The 25,462-nt window shown below is 36.0% G+C and overlaps 1 protein-coding gene across 6 annotated transcripts in view; it reads right to left on the reverse strand.

The window, feature by feature from the left end:
• Positions 1 to 447: 447 nt before the first annotated feature.
• The window catches only part of LOC126470368 (single-stranded DNA-binding protein 3), a 377,943-nt gene continuing 352,928 nt past the window's right edge, over positions 448 to 25,462 (reverse strand). For 4 of the 6 annotated variants that reach the window (XM_050098180.1, XM_050098175.1, XM_050098179.1 and 1 more), the window contains 7 exons: positions 19,000 to 19,235; positions 16,800 to 16,838; positions 13,483 to 13,543; positions 6,207 to 6,272; positions 4,479 to 4,549; positions 4,168 to 4,368; positions 448 to 3,123 (listed from right to left, as the gene is read on the reverse strand). In XM_050098180.1, coding sequence (XP_049954137.1) covers positions 3,019 to 3,123; positions 4,168 to 4,368; positions 4,479 to 4,549; positions 6,207 to 6,272; positions 13,483 to 13,543; positions 16,800 to 16,838; positions 19,000 to 19,235 — 779 coding nt within the window. In that variant the 3' untranslated portion in view covers positions 448 to 3,018. The remainder of the gene's footprint in view (positions 3,124 to 4,167; positions 4,369 to 4,478; positions 4,550 to 6,206; positions 6,273 to 13,482; positions 13,544 to 16,799; positions 16,839 to 18,999; positions 19,236 to 25,462) is intronic. The other 2 variants (XM_050098178.1, XM_050098177.1) reach the window with 1 other exon arrangement.

Genomic DNA, 25,462 nt, shown 5'->3' on the forward strand with positions numbered 1-25,462 from the left:
AGAGATAGACACATCCAAAAGGTAAAAATTTCAGTTTCCATTGATCACTCTCTCTACTCTTCCTTACGGTGGAAATTCTTTAATGTGGCCAAGTACTCTCACTACCGACATTCTACTGTTTCCATGCAACTCTGTTCCACTGACTTGAATAATGTCAAATGAGTCTCCTGTTCCTGTCCATACATTTTTCGTATGTTTTACGTGTAAAATTATACAACTGATTTTAATGTTTAAGATACTCATGATTATATCAATGTTAGCCATGTTTGAGATATGACAATTGTTTTTAAAACCAAATAAAACTCGCAGTGCTCAACATATATTCAATCATCAAGTTATCAATGACAATTTTACATAGGTCTGTATACTGAAATACAAAATCAAAGAATGAAGAGGCAGACAATAATGAAGGATGTGGGATGGCAAAGGAAATAAAGTATAAGAATCTAATAACTCAAATGTGTTGCATTATATTTGATGGCCACAGGTACAGTGACAAGTGTGTGTGTAGAACTCAGAAACTGTTTCCCTGCCTGAATCTTATCTTTTAATAACAATATTAACAAAAGGGAAATGAAACAAACATATACAGTAGCAGCGACACCGATAATTTACATCATAATACATGCCTCTATTATTTACACATCGAAGATACTATAAAGTGTGAACAACATTAAATAAAACATAACGCAAAACAGATAAAAATGGAGTGTATCACGCAGTCATAATCAGAGGACTAAAAAAATATTTAACAAACACCAATGCTTCACAAAAAGTAATGGGCAAACTTGAGCAAAGGCTATTACATTTTGTGTTAGTTACAATGCAGGTCTGACGCAGTATGATATGATGTACAAATACTCAATGAATGTGGGGTCAGCACGCACGCACGCGCGCACACACACGCGCACGCACGCACACACACACACACACACACACACACACACACACACACACACACACACAAATGACAAATACTTATTGAATTTGGGTTTGCACACACTGTTTTCTTTACATCTGTTGTGATGGATGTTTTCACAAAGGGCACACCACATACATTATATTTATTTTTTATTTTTTTAGTATAACTAAACTGGCAAGACCACATGACTCATAATCTGGGGAACAAATACTACAATTCCACGCACTGTTCCTTTCATATACTGTACAAAGGTTGAATCTTTGAGAGTATATAAAGCAGCTCTAAGTACAATGGAAGTTAAGAACTGAATTTGTGAGCTGCTCCACTCACTATGTGAAGAAACAATCATTTATTTACAATAAAACAGACTGGTTAGTTCACATTCAGATGCTACAATTAAAAGGAAAAAAATACATTCATAAATATTTACATTGCACACATTTTTTAAAAACTATGTCCTCCTGGCAAGACAGAAATACCCTAACATAATTAAACAATTTAACACATACTTTATAAATACTGAACTGTCACGGCTATTTGGATATATGACAATTATTAACAATTTAATGAAGAATCATTTCCATCTTGCCTAATAGTAACCTTAATTTATTCAGTAACTTCTCCCTTTCTGACAGATTTTCCATTCTCTTGTAACAACCTTAATTTTTTTTTATTTGAGAGGAACCTATTGTTACAAAAATCTACATAAATACATGCGGATTACTGGAGCAATACATGTACTCTTCAGATGATGCCTGTGTTACTTGACATTTCTGCATGAACCCAACAGATTTTAGCCTAAACGAATTCCACATATAAATATTGCAAAAAACAATTACATGGTACTTAATTAGCAACTTCATCTTATATGACGTATTAAATTTTAGTGGAAAATCTTTACCGATAATGGCAACAGCAAACACATAGGCAGTACCACATCCACTATAAGGGAGACTAAAATAATTATGATATTTCACAATCTTATATTTTATTCTAAACTAACATTATCTGCAAAGGGCCTCAGTGATATAAAAGTGTCAGAGGGTTGAATCTTGCATAAAAATGTACATAGACAATTTTCACAAATTTACAACAGTACCATAAAAGGGTAGCTGAAACAAGATTAAATTTGATGGAGTGGTGTAGATGACTCACAACAGTAATGTGTTCCTTTAAGAGATAGTCTGTTATAGTACAAATAATATAAAATTTTAATTTCTTGTATAGAGCCCCATGTATGAAATTAAAATCTATTTATTTTTGACAATATAATGCAACTGGATCTATTTATTGGGCTTTACAGTTTATGAGTGAAATTAGTAGGATTTATGGCAAAGTTGAAAGGATATGGAATTAGATTCGTGGAGTGAATTACACTCGTGAAACGAATTAGACTCGTGGAGCGAATTTACAGTCATGGAGCAAATTAGACTCGCAGAGTGAATTCAGATTCATGGAGCGAATTAGACGCACAGAGTGAATTTAGAGTCATGGAGCGAATTAGACATATAGAGCTAATAGACGCATGGAGTGAGTAATACTTTACTACTGTTCTTATATCCAAGTAAGCTCCTCACTGTTCAACAGTACATAGCGTGAGTTTACCACTAAACACACAAAATATCACACACCCATCAATACTAGACACGAAAAACACACAGACGAAAAGTTATTTTAACACTTACTTTCGTTTCATCATTCACACTGCATGAAATAACCCACTCAATCAGATTGCCAGCCTTACTGCTAGCTTTAGGAACATGCTACAAGACTGATGTATAACTTTTTTTTCTTCACAACATAATTTCCATTTCAAAGAAGTTTAAGAGAAACCACAACATAAGCAAATTTTTCTGTCAATATAGAATTCAGCCAGCATGTACATTTTTGTGTCTGAATAAGGATTAAAGTTACAACATTATAGACTGCAATCTGATTTTACAACAAGCTGATCCTCTGTCTGACTGCAGGTCCTGGAACTGGAAAGGACTAGGATGCTTGCTTGATGTGGGATATGGTAAGGTACTAGGAGACTAACAGGAAAGGAAATTTGTTGGGACCACAAAAGGTTTGAGGAATGGGCCTGGGACGGGGTGTTATTGCATGAAATAATCCGGATGGTCGGAGTCTTTTTCAAACCTCTTGGCTTCTTCCTGCATGCTTTCCTTAATTTTCAGAATGGCGGCTGATTCAGTTTGGTCCTGGAAGGAAGAAAGTGTTCACTGCACAGTCCAAACTTCCAACATTTTTTATGATATCTACAGAAATCAAATTTTTACCGAATTTTTATTTTTGAATTTTAAAATTTCAGAATTGAAAATTAGCAAAGTAAAGTTGAGTTTTGAAAAGAAATTTGGTTCATGCAACACACCCTTCCGTCATCACGGCTTCGTGTGAGTTTGGCGGGCGGACATGTTAATTGTGTGACGAAGGCAGTAGGGAGGGGCAAGCGCATTAACATGAGGCATACTGAGAATTAAACACAAACTTTAATACTTTTTCAGTAATTATACACATTTTCATCACAATTACAAATTTAAGAGTGCATTCCATCTTGCAGCAGTATGGTGTGCTTTAACACCCCTATCAAATTATAATGAGAAAAAAAGAAGCAATTTTGCAAGTGGATCACACCAAAGCGTAGCTTCCTCCCTACTTCCCTACTTACACAATCTTCAATCTGACCAACAAAATTTATTTTAAGTGTCTATAAAAAATGCTTCAAATAAGTAAGCAGCACAGAAACTCAAATGGCTAATTTAATTCTGAAATATTTCCACAGCATATGAATTAAAGTGAAACATTATCTCACATTCCTGCAACAAATATTTCACATGCAAATACTAATTTATAACTCAAGTTTCAGTGTTTTCACACATACAGTCTAGCTGTGATTAGTTATGTCATGGCAAAATAATAGAAAGCAAAAACGTAAACAAAAAAAAACTGAAAATGATAGCACCAGACATTAAGGTGCACAATCATGATTACAACTAGGAATCAAACACGTCTAATGGTCAGAGTGTACATTCACGTATGTTGCCCACATCTAAGAAATACCTTACATTAAATTTAAAAATAGTTCAAAAATTTTATTTTATTTATCTAGCGATGTTGAGATAAGTCGAAAACTTGGCAAGCAAACTCTTGAACGTAGGACGGTTCCTTAGGCAAGACACCATGTCTCGGCGTGTTTGTATCTGGCACTACGTCTCGGAGAAATAGCCACCAGCACTCATACTCACATTTTCCCCAGGTCCCCCAAAGCCCCCCAAGTTGTAGTCTCCCATCCCACTTCCGCTGTCTTCTCGTGGTGTGCCAGGACCACCATTGGCTGGGGAGTTCTTCATTCCATCCAGGCCATCACCATTCATAACTGGCCCCATGGTATTAGGTCCCATTGGTCCCATTGGGCCACCCTCAGGACCAGTGGCCATGGGGAAATCCTGCAACAAAAGTAACATAAAACAACTAGCAAAGTAAAAGCAAATGAAGGAATTTAACAGTTTTGGCTTATTATCAGAAACAGATCATCTTCCTTAAGTTTTCTACTTACACCTGGTATATTTCCACCGGGGACAGACTTCATCATTGTATACATGTTCTCACCACCAGAATTTGAAGAATCTGTGAAACAATTAATTCATGTCAGATGAGTATAATTTTAATACAACTCATTCTTAAACTTACTTCATGTAACAATAAACCCAAAAATTTTGTCACAAATGCAACTGCCTGCTTCAACGGCCCACTTAAAAACAAGAATTATATAAAATTGAAAATGAAACATAAACTAGATGCATAGTAAAACATAGTACCCTTGAACTGTTAATGAAAGGAGCATCATTTAATATAAGCTGACACATAACTTTATAAATAACACAAATAAACTTTGATTTTACTACTAAAGATTACTGTTATATCAATTTTAATTAATTAGTTGTAAAAGCTATATCTTACATGAGATGCCCTAACATTAAGTTAAATTTATCATTACCTAATGGGGAAAATGTGTGGAATGGAGAAGATCTGAAATTAAAACAGGAAAGCAATCTCCAGATGAGACATGGCCTAATAAGATTTTGTACACATGATCACATTAGAAGCTGCTGTAATGATAGGTCGATTCAGCTTTGACTTTTCGTTCTTGCTTACTTTTGTTTTATATTTATATTACTTTATGGAATGTACCTGCTCTGCTCCCACTATTTTCCAAGAAATTATAAAAATGTTTCTTATTTTAATATGATACACGGCAACAACATAACCCAGATTTACATTTGTTATAAGCAAAGGAATATGTTACAGGAGTTAATACATTTAGAGAGGATCAATGCCATGCATAAAGTAAAGATAATCTGTACAGAGAGAGAGAGAGAGAGAGAGAGAGAGAGAGAGAGAGAGAGAGAGAGAGAGAGGATATATTCAAAGTCATAATTGAGTGAAGAATGTGTCAGTAACCTTAAATTAAATGTTATCCTAGAAAAGGATGCTGTCACTGCAGTTAACCTAACTTGTTAGACAGTGCAAAGTTCTCAGATTATTTTGTTAAACCATCAAACTATGACTTACATATTACAAAAGCTGATTTACATTTATGCCATGTTTTAACATTATAGAAAAAGTAGGAGCAAGACCTAGATGCAAAGCAACAGTTTATAATACAACAGGGAGGACAAAGTGACATTTCACTTCATGAAAATTTCATTCCACGAATACAATGCATTCTAATGCAATAGCTGTTTAGCACTATGGGGTCAGGAATATGCCAAGGATTTGATTAATAAGCTGGCATTTCAAAAGTTTTCCAGTGTTGGTTTAGAACAGGCTTCACTAAACTGGAAGGGGAGCTAATAATCTTTTGGTTAGTACTGTACTATGTCATCACACTATACAAGGCAGACTGTACAAATAAATAGTTTTCTTCCCCAATGGATTTTAGATCACACTATTTCAACATAAGTATCTATAGAAATAACACTATTTTATTAATGCATACTCAGTGCTACAATTCAGGTTGAAGTACAGTGTTATACTAAAAAAAAAAAAAAAAAAAAAAAAATTAAAAAAAATTGGGTGGAGAATATAACTACTAAGTTCCATTGATTCTGAAACCTCAGGAAAGTTGCTATGGATTTTTGGCTATCCCTGTGGCCAATAGATGTTCTCATTTGACAACTAACTGCTTCCTGCCTTTATGTATACATAATATATTGGAATAGATGGGTTAGGGCAAGTCATGTAAGCCTGACAGATATGCCTGTCTTGTATATTCAGTATTCACCTTGTCTCGTCACAGGACTGGGAGTGGGCATTCGGTGACTAGCAGGGGAATAGGGACCCACAGAACCTAGAAAGAAATACAATCAGTGCTTCTTACGTGACTCACAATTATTTTAACAAATGTGTTGGAATATCTATGAACTAAAGATGACAAAAGAGATTAAAAATGAGCACAACATGCACTACTAACAATAAGCCATGCTATTTTATGGATAATTTCAACACAAAAATGCCCTTGACATAAGTCAGCATACAAATTAAATTTTACTGTCACAGCCACAACTAGTTTAGGTACATTTACTGAGCTCATTTTTTGTAACCAGTGTATTTCAGTTTGAGTGCTCAACATGAAAAATTACAATAGCAGACATTTATTACTATCAGTTACAGAAACAGTTTCTGGAAATACAGGATAAGTAATGAGTCTTGTGTATTTAGTACATTCTTTTAGATTGATGCTAGCAATTCATATTATATACAATCAATTTACATGCAAAACTTTAGAAAGGAGGGAAAAGTTCTCAAAGCCATACTTCCCAGAACATGGCATTTTCAAAAAGATGACGTAGCTTCAAGGATTTTTACATAAATCTACATCATCACTGTCAATACCAACATTATTTGAAATATGGTTTTCAGTCAAAACTAGGCCCCTCTAACAGCCAGTTAAGTTCTAATGCACTTTCCTATTGCATGCGAAGTGCAAACATCACTGATACACTAGCTTTCTAAGTTTTAATAAATTACACTTAAGAAGTAGCTACCCCACTTTCCCATAGTTAGCTCAAAGTGTGCAAGGTAAGAAGGTTCTATATTCTGAATATTACATACTATAGAACTGAGAGGTTTAACAACAACATGTGTAGAACCAATTTTGTATTTGGTCACACTGAATTGTTCAGCTGGAAAAACAACTACTATTAAAGCAACTGCAATAGGTAAACAGCTTTCATAGGGTGCTCTTCAAATAAGTAAATACCAGTTACACAAGTTAAAATTAAGAGTAAATTGACAAAATCATTACTGCATAGGCACCAGAATCATAGAAACACCACAACTGCACAATAATTTTTACACCTGCTGATCAAGTTATGAAAGTAGTGTCTAATATGATATGGTAACACAATTTGTTTACTGGTCCCATCAATATTCATGTTACCACTATCCACAGAAAAAGTCTCCATACATTTTAGGTTTACCCTCACATACATTTCAAATTTCAGTGTAATCTTTAGAGATATAAGTGTGTTACTGGCTATGCCAATTATGACAATTCCTTATTAAAATTCTGAAACTGGTAACATTAAAATAACAAAGGTACCATCAAATAGAGTGAGTTTCGTCACTGTGGGAATTTCTGACTGTATGGTTTATTTGCTCTTTCCCACTGCATAGCAACTAACTGCTGCTAATTTTCACTTCTCATTATTTTAAGCATGAGATTGTATTTCCTGCATTCCACAACTTTTATTTTGGGCCACAACTTTTATTTTGGGTCTAATGTTTATCTAGCTAAATATCTGATGAACAGTCTCATTGTTGAAAGTTCACACACTACCATCAAGGGGAAACTTTCTATTGTTGCAACTGGTGGAAAGTATTATAACAGCAGCTGTCAACAAGATCAGTAGTCTACAGCATTGAGATAGCTGTTGTACAAGCTTGTCAAGTTTTTCATATAGAATTATAAAATAACAACAGGTTTCACAAAAGTGGGCACTGTGTGCAGTGATTTCGGACACTGCCTAGAAAGTGCACTGATGGCAAAGGAAGATCCCAACACCAAGGAGGAGTTGTGCAAGATAAATGAAAGTTAGTAGGCACATTTCTACATCTGAAAGATGACAATTATTCAGATTTCATGCCAGTTATGTGAGAGTGGCACTAGTTGCTCCACTATGAGGATGCAAATCAGATTTGCTTTAAATACATGCTGTAAAGGTCGTGAGCATTAGTTACCTTTGAGATTGGACACAGTGTGTTGATATTAGTCAGGAATGCCTCTATGACAATGAAGACACCATTATTGACAGCTCGCTGAATTGGTTTTGAGGTGTGTACTACAGCTACGAGAAGCTAAATGTCCCTTCCAAATTCTGCAGAAAGACTTGGCAGGAATATAGCCACTGTGCGTAACTGCTGGCAGCAGTGTTCAGGGGAAGGTATCATCACAAGAAGACCAGGCTCCAGACAGCCACATAGCACTACTGAGAGGGAAGACCATTGTATTTGGTGTACAGCTGTGATGTATCATGTTGCGTCTGCAGCAGCAATTCAAGCAGCAGTTGGCACCACAGTTACACAACACACTGTTATAAATCGGTTACTTCAAGGACAGTTCTGAGCCAGATGCCCTATAGCATGCATTGCCCTGATGCCAAATCACTGCCATTTGCAATTTCAATGGAGTCGAGTGAAAGCTCATTGGAGGGCAGACTGGAGGTCTTTTGTGTTTTCTGATGAAAGCTGGTTCTGCCTTGGTGCTAGTGATGGTCGTGTGTTGGTTAGAAGAAGACTAAGTGAGCACCTCAAATCAGCCTGTCTGTGGCCTATACACGCTGGACCTTTACCTGGAGTTAAGGTCTGGGGTGCGATTTCATGTGATGGAAGGAGCACTCTTGTGGTTATCATATGCACCCTGGCTGTAAATTTGTACATAAGACTGGCGATTCAACCTGTCATGCTGCCATTCATGAACAGCATTACAGAGTGTGTTTTCCAAAAGGATAATGCTCACCCCAAATACTCTACAGCGTGTTGACATGATGCCTTGGCCTACGTGATCCCCAGATCTATCTCTAACGAAGCACTTACGGGACATCAGTGGATGACAACTTCACTTCATTACTCTATATTAACCAATTCTTGGTGTTGAGATTTGTTCTCCTAATAGCACCCATCTCCTCTAACCACTGGATGTAATCCTCTTCAGAGCAATGAGAGGAGCAAAATTAACTGAATGGAAGAAGTACACTCATGGAACCATTTCCGAGGATGCTTTTCCATCTCTTCTGAAGCCGACACCGACTAAGATTTCAGCTAATCCTACTGAAAACAAAGAGGTTTTTTTTTTATTTTTATCATAGGCCTAATCTCATTTGATCCAGATCATGTCTTACAGAAATTGCCTGATACTGAGGAGGGCTTGCAAAGTAATGCAGAGGCATGAGAAATGTTCAAAGTAGTTCATTATCCTCCAAGTAAACCTGGTAGTTCGCACCATCACAAACTAAATGTTCCTCCTGGGAAATCAGTTATGGGCCATGACTTCTAGGAAGACAAAAATAGTGCACAAACAAGTGATATTGCTTCTAGCAGTAATAAAAGTGAAAATGACCCATCATCAACAGATGAAAGAAGAGGCTTTTCTTTTTGTGGACTACAAATACACATCTGGAAACAAGGAACATATGAGGTAGTACATTGGAGTGGCCACAAATGTTGGTGCAAGGGGAGTATGTGTGAAATTCTTGTACCCACACAACAACAGTAGCAACATATTTGTAGTTCTTAAATGTCCTTGATGAAGATACAACACAATACAAAAACAAGTTCCGCAATTACTTATACACCAGTTGAAATGAGATGGATGTTTATTTTTAAAGATATGCTTTAGATCTGTAGACTGTCTTAACTTTATTGTCAATGTCTGAAGTGTTTGCAACTTAATTTTGAATGATGAATAATAAATCTGATTTTGATCTTTTAGTAGAATTCCTTTATTTTGTTTCTGTTTTTAATATTTCAATTTAGAGCTTTAAAAATGTGCAATTTAATTTGTCAGAAAATAAGAATTGACCTTTAATATATTAGAATCATTATCTCAATCCTTATCAGACATTCATAATGATGGACATCCTTAAAATGTGTTAAAATCTCTGACATTAAATAAGAAGAATGTAGAATGTTTTTGAAACATCAACTTATGTCCAAAACTCCACCTGCACACTTTGTATATTCAGATAGAGATTTAAAAAACATGGTGTTATTTCCGACACTATATCTGTCTCAGGCAAATATAAGTACACACAGCCTTTGTGGTCTTGGTATGTTTTATTCATTATATATATACCTCACCACTTCTGTAACAAACAATGCAATCTAACAAAACCAATCAAAGTTACAGTGTAAATAACCTCAAAACCATCAGAAATCAACCAATTTGATGGTATATTTGGCAACATTGCTGTACACAGTTTGTAACTTTGTACACAGATTACTTTGTCATTGATGACGAATAAAGATCAGTAGCTATCAGTGGTTTCTTCCTAAGTAAAATCTCTAAACATGAGTATCAACTATTGAGATTGCTGTCCTTAACTATTCCTCACAGCTTACAGATTTTCAAAAACTATCTGTTGATTCACAGAAAAATTATTAAAATAGTTGCCCAAGAACTTAATACATACATCAAAAAAAGTTTTGCATCACCCTGGTTCCCAGAAATCGGAAAGACAGGCGATAATGTATCACAGACACAGTACCTTTGACTATTCAGAGGCATCACTTAGCCCACCCAAAGATGTAAACAACCATGCCTGAGCAGCACTTATTAGATGGAGGTGGTCTGACAACCCATCAGTTCCGGTCATTCCACCAGGAAGGAGGTACATGGCTTGTGTTGTCTGTAGTTCAACCATGCCAAGATGGCCAATACCATGGTTTGATTGTGTCTCCATTGTTACTTTGTGCCAGGAAGGGCTCTCAACAAGGGAAGTGTCCAGGCCTCTCTGAGTGAACCAAAGCGATGTTGTTCGGACATGCAGGAAATACAGAGAGACAGGAATTGTTGATGACATGCCTTGCTAAGTCTGCACAAGGGTTACCACTGCAGAGGATGACCACTACCTACAGATTATGGCTCAGAGGAATCCTGACAGCAATGCCACCATGTTGAATAACGCTTTTTGTGCAGACACAGGGCATCATGTTATGACTAAAACTGTGTGCTATAGGCTGCATGACGCAGAACTTCACTCGCGACATCCATAGCGAGGTCCATCTTTGCAACCATGATGCCATGCAACATGGAACACATCAGCACAACAACATGCCAAACGTACCGCTCAGGATTGGCATCACATTCTCTTTGCTGATGAGTGTCGCATATGCCTTCAACCAGACAATCATCGGAGATGTGTTTGTACAATACGTGAATGCCATCCTCCGACTAACAGTGCAACCATATTGGCAGTGTATGGGCGAGGCATTCATCTTCATGGGTGACAATTCGCACCCCCATCGTGCACATCTTGTGAATGACTTCCTTCAGGATAATGACATTGCTCGACTAGAGTGGCCAGTATGTTCTCCAAACATGAACCCAATCGAACATGCCTGGGATAGATTGAAAAGGGCTGTTTATGGACGACATGACCCACCAACCACTCTGAGGGATCTACGCCGAATCACCATTGAGGGGTGGGACAATCTGGACCAACAGCACCTTGATGAACTTGTATATAGTATGCCACGATGAATACAAGCATGCAACAATGCAAGAGTATGTGCTACTGGGTATTAGAGGTACTGGTGTGTACAGCAATCTGGACCACCACCTCTCAAGATTTTGGTGTTTGGTGGTACAATAAGCTATGTTTGGTTTTCATGAGCAATAAAAGGGCAGAAATGATGTTTATGTTGATCTCTATTCCAATTTTCTGTACAGGTTCCGGAACTCTCGCAACCGATGTGATGAAAAACTTTTTTTTTTTTTTTTTTTTATATGTGTATTTTTTTAAGTCTCTTAGTGTATCTATGAATCTAACAAGAAGTTCAAATTTTGGAAGCAATTAACACAAAATTAATAATAATTTGACCACTTTCAAACAAAATCCTAAAACTGCTAGGTCTTCCTGATTCACACCAAACAATATGTAAAGTTACATCCTGTCTCGAAAAATGTGGAATTAGGTATGTCTCAGTGAAATGTGAAGACAGTATGTTGAAATGCCATGATTCTACTATATTAATATATAAGTAGGATGTAGATTATGCATGTAATAACACCCAACACTGAAATGAAGACCAGATAATCAAATGAAAGGTTATAGGAATTTGCATCTATGAAGAAACAGCAGACACATCTATAGAACAACAGTAACTGCCACATAACTTCATTTTGAAAGGAACATTAGGGACATACATGGACACCAATTCCAAACATGTTAGGTTGTCTTCACAGAAAGATAGATTAGTTGTGCTGAAATTAGCTTTACCATAACCAGTCACTATCTTCTTATAGTCTTTACCATAACCAGTCACTATCTTCTTATACTTTGTATGATTTTTTTGTATTTGTTTTTATAAATGACGATTTATTGCAACATGTTTGGCTGAATGTCATCACAGTTGTAATGTGCATTATATGCTGTGGCTCTTATCATAGCAACATCATTACAGTCTTAAAACCAAGTACACATATGCAGAAAAAGTCATAAAAAGTTTAAGTAATTGAAGATAAAATAGCAGTGGTGTAAAAGCACCAGGTAAGTCTAACAACACATAGTGACTCATTATAAGAAGGCAATTATACTGTAATAGATATTATATAAGAATTATTTCTTGGGAAGAACAAACACAGCACAAGCATTTGTTTACTACTGTTCTATTGTCAAAATAATTAGTTACTGTTATTCACATTAATGAATTATACTCTAAACCAACTATCTACATAATTTTCATCCAAATTTATGTGAGCAGTATGTTATAATTATTATTAGACTTAGAAACCTATGAAGTTAAACTAGGTTCCTCTGTTTTAAATTCAATAAAAGTAGTATCACATCTACGTATGTTCTTCCCACCCTCCAAAGATACAGATGTGCAAACACACTTTGTGTGTGACAATATTGTCCTGTACATTCATTTGCACTGCTCCATCTTTGCAGCAGCAGCAAAAAGAAAAAAAAACCACTATTATTCTCCCGCTTTTGGCTATATGTCTGCTTTACACCCTTAGCACCAAAACTGACTGTGCCTCATCGATCACAAACATTGTGGAATGAGAAAAAGAGAAATATGTGCTTTCCTCAGGCAAAATTACCATTTCTGATCTATCAGTTTAGACAGCAACCTGCTTTGTTTCCAATTGTTTCTGAATAGCTGTAAAATGTAATTTAGACTCTTCATTTATCACTAACACAAGTTAGGTTCATTTTCACTTGACACGAAAATAGTATCAAACACACCACTTCATTACTTAAAACTGACAGTATTTTATGATAATATGAATAAACAAATGCACCGCATCTTTAATACCTACACCAAAAACTTACCTTGTGGGCTAGGCATTATAGGAGTTCCTGGTCCTGGGGGTCCTGCAGAACCAGGTGGTCCCTGTAACAGAGGAAGAAATCATACATTACTGTTACCATTGCATGCATATGACAAATTCAGTAATTTCATTACAAAAATCAGCTCCAATACCTGAAGTGGCCACATCAAGAAACTGGGGCTGTTTTCATTATGCCAAGATACTGAACTGTTGGTGTAGCCACACTGTCCTATAACAACCATGGATGGACAAACTTCGGGAATGCTCTATACATCGGATTCACCACTAGGTGTATTTTTCTACTGTTTTTCTACCTACTTTACAAAGTACCTAGCAAACCCACAACTAGTAACACTTTTGCAAATATTTAAAAACCTGTGTGACAAAGTTTTCAACAGTTCTTATAGCCATACAATCAAAAGCAGCCACCGTCAAACAAGCTAAACAGTCTTGCATTTGCGAGGACAATATTGTTCTACACTAGTGACACTGACATCAGAAAAGATGTTTACCATAGCTATTTTGAATCTATTGTAAGATATGGAATAATCTTTTGGGGGAATGCAAACAGTGTAAATATGATATTATTACTTCAAAAACAATTATTAGAAATATGTGTAATATTAAGTCTAGGGATTCATGCCAACTTTCATCCAGGGATCTAAATATTTTAACTATTTTGTGTATTTACATTTATAAACTATTTATCATCTATATGTGATCCAATCCAGAATTATTTACAGAAAACCATTTTCAACATATCTATGACACAAGAAACAATGATAATTTCACATGTTTATTATATTCTTATTATTATAAGAGTGAAAAACTTCTTCATCCAAATATGCCACTTCATGATGTATTTTGCATATTATGGAAAGAATGCCAAAATACTTTTCATTCAAATACAATGAGTGCAATCACAAAAATTCAACATGATGTTCACCAGCTTTGATGAATGTTAAAAATTGCATGGGGTGTATAATACACAGCTGTTCTGGTTTATTTTTTTTAAAGATGATCATTTTGTTCATGAAAATTGTCACATTGATGACCAATCGAACATATTTAGTAAAAGGTAATACAGCTCTTTATTATCCAGTGCCATTTTTAACTTAGATTACAAATCAATAGCTAAATCTTAAATATTATGATTTAATTCCCAAACACTTGTGCTTTGAAGAATGATTAGCAATTTTTAGTTACTTCAACTTCCTGACATAAACAAGCTGCTATAGAAACATGACACCAACCTCCCTTACCTATGAATTAACTCTTTGGACTTTAATATTTGTTTATGGAATAGTCTTCAATCAAAAGTTCATACCACAACCAGTCACAATGTCTATGAGGCACTGGTCCTCACCCTCAGGCACCAAGGAATACAAAACACTTTAATACTCTATGTTACTAAGGCTATTTTCTACATTATTCCTAGTTTTTCATCTAGCTGCAAGATTGTTCACAGTTTCAGATTGTATTTCTACCTATGTAGAAAGGGAAAATGTATGTAGTCTACTTCTTAGAAGATTTTGATGGCACAAAAATAATGGAATTATCTAACTTATTTGTTGTTTTAACTACAAGTAATCTCATAAAAACTCTTCTAGCATGATGTTTACTAAATCAACTGCAACATTCTACTGTCTCACATAAACTCATCTTTACTAAATGTATCATATCCAGTACATATTGTAGTCTTATACAGCACTTTATCAAAAATACAAAGACTGTGTATGAGAAAGTTATTTGCCACTGCTGACCAAATAAACTGTGCGATTCTCATAATGTAACGTACATATCTCAGCAACTTCAGCCACTTTAAAACCATTTGAACTTAGAATCTTATATACAACAATTTGTTTGATTTTCATTTACATACTGTAGCGTGTGTGGTGATGCTACAAGACAGACTCCACAAACGTTTTCAGCCTGATACTGAAAAGTTGTGAGAATTTTAAGAGCTGCAAATGATATACTGGGCCACATGTGGAAAGAATGCACCATAACAATACATGAGTGTTACAAGAAGGAAAACTAGTTACTACTTTGTGTGCAATTTACTGGTAAGGAAAACTAACTTCAACAGTTTACTAAATAATTGGATGGCATCGACATGGAAATCTGTCAGTTATATTCCACCATTGAAGATTTGGCAAAAGACTCATCTAAGATGTACATTCATTGGTAGTTAACATTGCTATGGTGAGCAGTTTTAAGAGGTTAACAAGGAAAACATACCACTTTGAAGTGCAAGTGTACATTAGCAGGTCTTTGATGACTGGATCATTTGAGAGACACTCATCACAAAAAATGAGGAGAGAAAGATGGAAGAAATGGGTAATTTCACTTCTCTCTGCAGCTGACTGGCACTATCCTGGCTCTATCCTGTTGAGATGTTACTTACAAATTTTAGAGCTCTTTCAAGAGAAATATATAAAATATAGAAAATTTTTGGAATCTGTTATTACAAGAGGATATAACCTATTTTTATTGTGATCCTCTTCTTGACAAGAGGTGCCATTAGTTACCCAAAGCAAGAGAAGCATTACTGGATGTGATGAACATCTCTCAGTCCCTTAAGAAGATCATAGAAACAATCTTCTAGGGACTGTAAGGCAAAGTAAAAGGATGCTACTTAAAATGTAATTGCTGTGCTTCACTACTACACTAAAACTAAGATGCCATTATAGGAAAAAGGGACAAGAGAAGATGAGTCATGGCATTCCCCTATAGTGCTGTTACTTCCAAGGATATGGAGAACACTTGTAGGTTCTAGGAACTGTGCTATCCATCACGCAGTCTAAATTTGAAGTGCAGTAACTTTTTCTTCTTCTTGAAACTGAATAAAGATTTCTGAGGCAGAAAAAATTGGATGACAACGAAAAAGAAGGTGCAGCTAGAAGGCATTTTGCCACATTAATCTTCCCAATATTTTTTTTAGAAATGTGAATTCAAAAGTGGCATAGTTGTTTTCTTTCCATCATCTATCAAAGTTGACCAGTCGTGGAACATTGTGAATTAACCCAGAATCTTGACATGTGGCTCTCAACAAAATAGCGTTCACATTTTCCACCTCCACACCAATCCAACGCCTTAAGCTCATACCAGCTGCAGGGGCAAAATTTAGTTCCTTGGTTGCAGGATGTATGTTGGTTGCACAAGCCCATTTTTTCCACCCAGAAACCCATCATATAATCATCTAATTATGCTACGTAAGGGAAGTTAACTCTTTATACAATGCAAAGCAAGCAATATAATTTCTGTTCACCTCCTCTTAGCAACTATATTAAATTGTATTTCAGTACAGATACATACCCCATAATTTCCAGGAGATGAAGAGGAATAATTCATTGGCTGTAAACAAAAAGAAATGTATTAGAACAATATGTCTATTTAGAAATTTTAAGAATAATAAAAATAAGAATTACTTACTAAAAACAATTTGTGTGTGTGTGTGTGTGTGTGTGTGTGTGTGTGTGTGTGTGTGTGAGAGAGAGAGAGAGAGAGAGAGAGAGAGAGAGAGAGTGAGAGAGAGAGAGAGAGAGAGAGAAAGAGAAAGAGAAAGAGAAAGAGAGAGAGAGAGAGAGAGCTGTGAGACAGTCTCACATAAAACAGGGAAACAACAAAATACTAAGTCACCAAAGAGCTCACATCAATAACACAAGAACAATAATTTATCCTGTTTTATCTGCCGCAAATGTCACAAATTTCTTATATATGGAGGTGATTTACCTAAGGTAGTTTCAGTGAAACAAAGGAAAGAAGCACAGACAGAACAAATATAAACAATATAAGTTAGTAATGGAGGGCTAGCATGACAGGACTAAATGACATAATATGAATAACCTTGTGCAAACAACTGATTTGTGGAGTTGGTTTTCAGCTTATCTCCAACACAATATTATTTTCTCTTCTTTCCTTTTGCTTAGTGATAACTTGGGACATCACCTGAGCCACCAACATGACTGCAGACAATAGGTTGGTGTGTGGATCTCTCTCTATGTTGGCTATTAATGATTTTCAAGGAGGATTAATTATTTGTGCATACTTTGTTTGTGCTCCCAGTACCAATCGAAAATTTAGAGAGGAAATACAAAACTAAAGCATGCCAAGTTTATGGTAAAATTTGACTTGCTAAAGCCAATAGAAAGAAAAGTAACTCACAGGGAGGCAGACATGATCAAAGAAGACAGTTCTGTAATAACAACAATTATACCATAAAAGTGATAGTTAAATCCTAGTACATGTCTAGACAAGACGGGAATGGTTGAACACTAGAGACAGTTGCTAATGAAAACCAGGTGGATGCAAAGAGAACCATTCACTGGTGGAAGGAGCACAAAACCTTGCATAACAACAAATGCAAACATGCAATTTTATTCAAGAAGTCCATGTTGTTTTATTCAACACCAGCATATCAGTATTTTTGCTGTTTTCATTATGCCTCTAACAGGAAAAATTTTATTTAGAGTATGTTATGTGCACAATTAGGAAATCAACATTAGTAAGAACAATATTATTTCCTAGTAACTACCTCACATCAGGAATTTGCAATTGCAATGTATGATGCACACTGGGTGCAAAAAATAAAAACTTGAAGGTAATTTCTAATTTAGACAGGAAATACCGATTCTAGCTAATTGTGTCAGAAAACCATTTTTGAGAAATATACCACTGTAACACTACTGACACAAAACAGCAGCCAGTCAGTGGCTGTGCATTAGAGGCCGTGAAGAGCTTGTTGCATTAATGACTGAGGCCGTGAACATTGTTCCCAACATGACAGGAAGTTTTTCTAGAGAGTTCCGAGAAAACAGATGCATTTCAATTTAATTTCAATTTCTTTTGTTGACTTTGTAGTTTACCATTGCTGATATACCTGTTACATTAACAGTTCATTATATGCCCTCTGTACAGTAGTGAAACTTGAATCAAGTGGCCTTCAGAATTCTGATAACATGAGGCACCTTACACAACCAAATGTCAAGTCACCTTACTGCTATGCTTTTTCTTGTACTGCAGTATTAAAAAAATAAAATGAATTATGGAATGTCTAGCATTGTTGATCTGATAGTCAAGCTCTACCCAACACACATCAAACAAAAATCATTTTTAATGAGCCAAAGGTGGATAGGAATTTAAAATCTGCTTAGATTAACTCTGCACCTTAGCATGTTATCTTGAGGTAATTCCACCAGTAACTGTGCTTTTTAGCATATCAGATGGGAAAAGTTAGATCGAGTGTACACAATTTCAAACGCCAGTCACCGATTGACTATTTTCTTAAGTAGCATCTTCATTTATTGTAACTCCGTACTTAGTCAGTTGCAGGCTAAGGCCTTTATTAGTCATGTTGTGTGTCAGAGTCACAAATTACTTAAATTATTTTATATTCACTTATTCAACACAAATTCAAAAACAAAGATCCCATTGTAAAATCTAATGTGTACACAAGGACTAAGACTTGCCATGCAAAACTAATTGAAGTGAACAAGCAATAATCATGTGTGCTTACTGTAGATGTATTGGGCTGCCACTGAGGTCGTCCTCCCGGTCCCGCCATTGACATAGGTGGCATACCAGGTCCTGCTGGGCCACCTGGTCCTGGACCACCGGGGCCTCCGGGGCCCAATGTACCAGTTGGAGGTGGTCCACGCATGCCTGGGCCATATGAACCAGGACCCATCGGGCCCATCGCAGGTCCCCTCGGTGGGTTCATTCGAGGATTCATAGGACTCATGCCTGGTGGACCTGAAAGAGGTACAGTGTACAGATATCTCAAAACTAAAGTCATGTTTTGTGTGTTCTTTCATTTTAAATTTACCTCATTAAAATATATCTACCCTTTTCTCCAAATGACAGTTGTTTATGGACAAATTTTGTCCTAAAAACTGAGGTAAAATCTGACATTTAAACACAGTACAACGTGGGAGGGAAACTTAGGTCAGTTTACAGAAGCATACAACAGCTCTCATCAAAGCTCAATCTCAGTTTACAGCTACAATAAATATGAATTATACTTGTTAAAGTTGCTGAATAATATTAATGAAGAGTTAATTACTGAACACATACTGTACTTCTTATAAAACATCATCATATTGATACTATCATTATGTTTCCTTCCACAAGGAAGTGAAAAAAGATAGCAATAAATAATATAAAGAGTAAACATAGCATAATCTGATATGTTCCTACAGAAGAAATCAACAAGGCAACAAAAGCAAACATGTTACTTTAGAAGAGTGCACATTAAAGTCACTGTTGGAGCTGTTGAGGTTTGTGCTCATTACCAACAATTATGTTAGATGTAGTTAGAATTGATGCAAAACTAATCAAAAAAGAAAATGTTACTTGTTATGTCTATTAAGAGAGATTATCCTTTCCTCTTGAAGCTCACTTATGTTCTAAAGTGCAAGGATGAAATACTGTGAATTTACTGTTTTTTTCTAAAATCAACTTCCTCTTAATATATCATCCCACATTCTTGAGTGTACACTCATTAATAATTTTATATTTTACATCAACTTACTTTGTTGATGACACATATGGCAGGCTTGTCACAAAAAGCCAGAGAAAATATATCAATAAAATTAAATTGCAGTTTCATTGTTATGGAACATAACTTGTCATTTCTAAAAATCAGTTATGAAAATTGTCCCAAACTTTGGCAAAAACTGCTAGTTATTATTGTTAGCAACATTAATGATACAGAAAATTTTTAAATTTTAGAATTTGCAGATATAAGGAAATAATTGACTATTAGCATATCTAAAGGCCACACTGGTGAAATTGGGTATATATTAACAAAACCAGGTATTTTACATGCAGTTGGCAGTTATTTATCACATACAGCGCATTACTTAATTACTTCACACCAGTAACACACATTTAGCACAAATAAGAAACAATTTAGGATATTTGAAACTAACAGACAATGTTTTCAACATGTGTTATCAGTATATGAAGATTTGCTTCATAATTTAACCCTGTAAACACTGAAGGCAAAGTATCTCACTGGCACCTTAAGTTTCACAAGATGAACTAAATATTTTGTTATACTGCAACTATTACTGAGAAGCAACTCAATTAGCTGAGCAACACAGACAATATGTACTGGAGTATTCTTATGCCAGAAGTAGAAAACACTCATACAACCCAGAGAGGAGTGATTGCCCCTCTCCCCCCCTCCCCACCCCATAACCCCTCTCACAGATCAGGAAGGTCTGAGAATTTTGATGAGGGTAGGGGGGGGGGGGGGGGGGTGAGAGGAGTGCATACTGTGAGAGTGAAGCAAGCTCAATTATCAGCATACAAATTCTACAAAGGGAAATACATTATGACTTTGCATACACTGAAGTTTTGGTACTGGGTACAGATGTAAGAGGAGTAGTGGTCAGCAAGTAAGAAAGGAAACAGATAGAAGTTAAGCATGAAAGAATATTACTGAACTAACAAAGTGCTGGTAGCAAGTTCTCATGTTGTTAGATGGTAGGAGTAACAAACAGGTTTAAGACGTATCGATACTGTACTACAGGGAAGGAAGATTCAGTTTAATGTCCTTTCAACATCGATGTCACTCAAGACAGAGTACAATTTTGGGTTGGGTAAGGATAGGGATGGAAATTGGCTGTGCCATTCCACAAGAACCATCCTGGCGTTTGACTTATTTAATTCAGATAAATCACAGAAAACATAAATTGGATGGTCAGATGGGGATTTGAGCTTTGGTGCTCCTTAATTACATTGTAACTAGAATTCTTGAGAACAGACACTTAATATCAACTCTAGCACCCACTGTATGATAGTATCAAAATTGTACATGCTGTGAAAACTTGAAGACCACTTACATCTCCACAGATCGTGTTGGAAGCAACATCCTGAATATAGGCAGTAAGTAACAACAGTTGAAATTGTGGGTAAGCATATTTCACCAATGTATGAAAATTTTCATGTATTATCATTCTTCTCAGTTATGTACAGTAATGATTTTCATAGGCCCATTTTTGATTATATAGGAATTATTTCTATAATAACTGCAGGGTATCTCAAACTTTCACAATAATAATTATTCTATATTGTAAGTATTAAAACAGCATTAAAAACTATGTCCAAGAAAAATTATAGAATTAATCAAGAATCAAGAATTCTGGAGCAAAACTTCAATGCTGACTGAACAAAATTTCACCAAGTGAGAAAAAATTCATGAAATGTGATCAGTGCAGCCATTAGAAAATGATGGCTTGGGCTGTGTTTCATGGTAAGGCTACAGCCTTGTTGTGTTGGAAATACAAAAATATTGAGCAGTGATACACCCATAAAAAGTTATAGAATTAAGTACAATGGGTAAACAGTCAAATGAAAAATCAGTCCACTTAACTGTGAGCAACATGCAACTCCAAAATTTTGATTTTGTTACAGCAGGTTCATGGTGAAGATTTCATTCCACTATCAAGTAGATTTTGGGTTCCTGGACAGTTTAATGGGAGTCACATTTAAAGTTCAAACAAAGTTGGATAACAGAATGCTATGGGATAACATTATCAAGGAAGAGAAAGCAGCAGCTGCAGCTGCTGCTGCAAGGGTAGGGCAATAAATAAAGGCAGATACATTAATAGGGATGTAAAACATTTCTCATAACACTGTTTTCATCATTTCACTCTCTCAGTTGCATAGACGTGCAGTTATACACAATGGGGACAGAATAATAGAACATGACCAAATGATGAGGAAACATTTGTAATAAGGTGTAACACTTTCAAATTCAGACAGGCCTTTACACACTGACAGTGTTTTTCATGTGTTTCACCAACATAAAATTGTTGGTGGAACTTCGTTTCTTTCCCTCTTATGAAGTCATAAGTGGCAAATATTTTCAGTCCTCAAATACTCTAGTGAAGTAGGTGGAGGGCAGTTCGAGAAGGTAGTTTCTGTTTGTTTTTCAGGACTGACTGACTGACTGACACACACACACACACACACACACACACACACACACACACACACACACACACACACACGTTTATTTTTAGGCAGATGGAACATTAACAGTGACTGCCTAAAATTAATACAGTGTGGGAATGAACAGCAGGTAGGCAATCAAACACACAAATACCATGAACAACAACAATTTTAAGGTAATATTAATGTATGTTCAGTTTCATATAAGTAACATTGTAGTTTGAAACACAGGAACAATACTTTTACCTGAAACCAGAATAAAAGTCCTCATGCAGGTAAGGTACTATATATTTAATAACATTTCTGATTTTTGACCAAGTACATTCACATGTACCCACTATCAGACAAATGAATTATACAAAATAATTGTCATTATAACCTTCTGGTAAGTGTCTGATGCATATTAGTAACTACTTTTCTTCCAATTTTTTAACTGTGTACTTCATATGATTCGCACCACTCTTGTTCGCTCCTTTGATGCATGTTGGCAACAAGAGATCTCTTTATTCCATATTACATTAAGTTTCTGTATTATTGTCAGAAATCCTCCTGCCAATTTTCTTGTCCCACGGATAAAATTATGAATTACCTCATCAAATAAAATCAAACAGTAGTCCGAAAGAACAGACATTACACATTCAGATACCTGATTCGCCTCAACTAGCAATGAATCCACCACCTTCAGTGTGAATGCACAATTACATTCGACCCCCTGCAGGAATCCCAAAGTAGCAGTCATGGAGAACACAGATGGGGACTGCAGATAGGAGGTGCTTGATGGGACTGTGGGTCGGCCAGAAGGCACACTGAGATAGTATCCACAGTTGCAACCAACACTGTGTCCAGATGACACAGCGGTTAACACAACTGCCTAGTAAGCAGGAGATTCCAGGTTTGAGTACCAGTCTGGCACACATTTTCATTCATCACTGCTGATTCCACATAAAGTCTTGATGCAGCTGACATTTCTTCCCTTTCCTTTTACCCCTCCCCACCTTCAATTTACATAATTAGTATTTAAGCCACAAAAGCTAGAGACAGCAATAACAATAGATCTGCAGTTAGAATGTCGGTACATCTCTCTTTGTTCATTGAAGCAGTCAAAATCTGACTGATCACTAACCTTGATATGCGATATTCTCGAAATGACAATTTCTGAAAGTACCATATTTATGTGACTGAAATACAATGAGGAAGTGGACATCAACACAAAAAGCTCACCAGGAACACAGTGTAGCAAATTGTGTTGTCCCCTCTGTGAGCTGTTAACTAACTGTTGACAAAGGCATGCACCAATGGAAACAGCAAAGGAATATGATGAAATAAGTTAAGGTGGTTAAAAACAACTTTCTAGTCGCAACATTTCCACCTCTGATCAGAAAGATACGATGAAGCAGTATCGAGGTGTTCCATATATGGAATTGTCTTCTGATACAGAGTTACCTATTCTGGTGAGAGATTGCTCTTGTTTGTTGTGACCACCACATACACAAATTTCAGTTCACCAAATTTTAATACAGTGTATTTTATACTCTAATGAAAAGGCAGCAGCATAATTTTGTGGGGATCTTTTCTTTATTTTAGCTGACCAGGAGATTAAAGTAGCATACACTTTCAATGTTCATGGATTGTCTGAGCTCCAGCCTAATGTTCTGTAACTCATATTTTAATGTGTGATTCCATTATCATCAATTCAGAATCCTTTCTTTGCTGTGTGTCTTATGATCAATCATCAGTAACACAGAATATTTTTGTGTCCAGCATAAACTAAATGAAGTTAACAGAGCACTGAGAATGAATTCATTTATTCCTTGAATTACACCTTCATTACGGCCAATAGAAAGGCCTTGGGTGCCCTAAATCAATCAACACACACACACACACACACACACACACACACACACACACACACACACCTCTTCAAAAAAACAGAACCAATAACTTAATCCTGCCATGGCTAAACCATCTAAAAACGTCATTTCTATCCTCTCGTTTGCTTATGAACTTCAGTTCATACATTTAGTGAATCACAAGTGGTTTGGTGCAATGAAAAGAACCCAAAATCACTGCAGATCTGACAAAATTTTACACAGTGGTAATTAAGCACTTTTAGTAGACTAACGACTATCTACAGAACTGGCAGTGAGTAACTGGTGCATACAATATTAGAATTTCCTTCTCTGCTGAAAGAACAAGCAAGTTGTCATCTCCAGCTGCAACTAGAGGTATGTGAGGACAGAGTGAGCAACAAAATTAATCAAACAAATCTTTCAAAGACCCTTAACTGTACATTGAGTTTTTGCCTCCCTCGTGTATTTTGAATACAAGACAGAGCAAGATGTGGGAAAACTAAGCCTCATATAGTTGTATATCCACAGTCACTTCTTTGCCTCCTCACTGCATTCATGGAAAAACAGTGGAAGGGTGTGTGTACATAATATCCACAAATCACCACTATGCACTGTATAGTGGTTTGAATGATATATAATATGTAGATGTTGATGCTACATAATTTACAGCATTGGAAATACCTTTTTTCAGCAGCTAGCTTTCAGTGCGTGAGTAAAAACTGGATAGGAGAAAGAGAGACAGTAAGGAAAAGAGAACAAAAATACAGATAAAATTAGGAATGAAATGACCTACAAACCCTGAGGCATGAGCAACAAAGAGAGTGACAGAAATTTAAGGTCTCAGTGTATATCTAAATCCTAGATGAATAATAATATTTAATGTAGAACCACATTATCTGGGCCTCTGTGCATATTTCAACAGTATATACAGTTGCAGTATATGTCTGAGGTCATCCTCAGATCCATACATCAAATTACTCTGAAGTGCAGCTCTTCAACAGGCTGAAAATTCAGTTGAAACTCAACTGAATCTTCACCCTGCCTTTTGCAGTAATTAGATGTATAGATCTAAGGGTAACCTGTAACAAAGGCTGAATTTGATTATCCCAATGAAATATTACGTGACGCAGACAGTCTTCCGTCAATATTGAGAACAGCGACAAATTGGAC

Source organism: Schistocerca serialis, chromosome 3, assembly GCF_023864345.2.
Source record: "Schistocerca serialis cubense isolate TAMUIC-IGC-003099 chromosome 3, iqSchSeri2.2, whole genome shotgun sequence".
NCBI lineage: Eukaryota > Metazoa > Arthropoda > Insecta > Orthoptera > Acrididae > Schistocerca > Schistocerca serialis.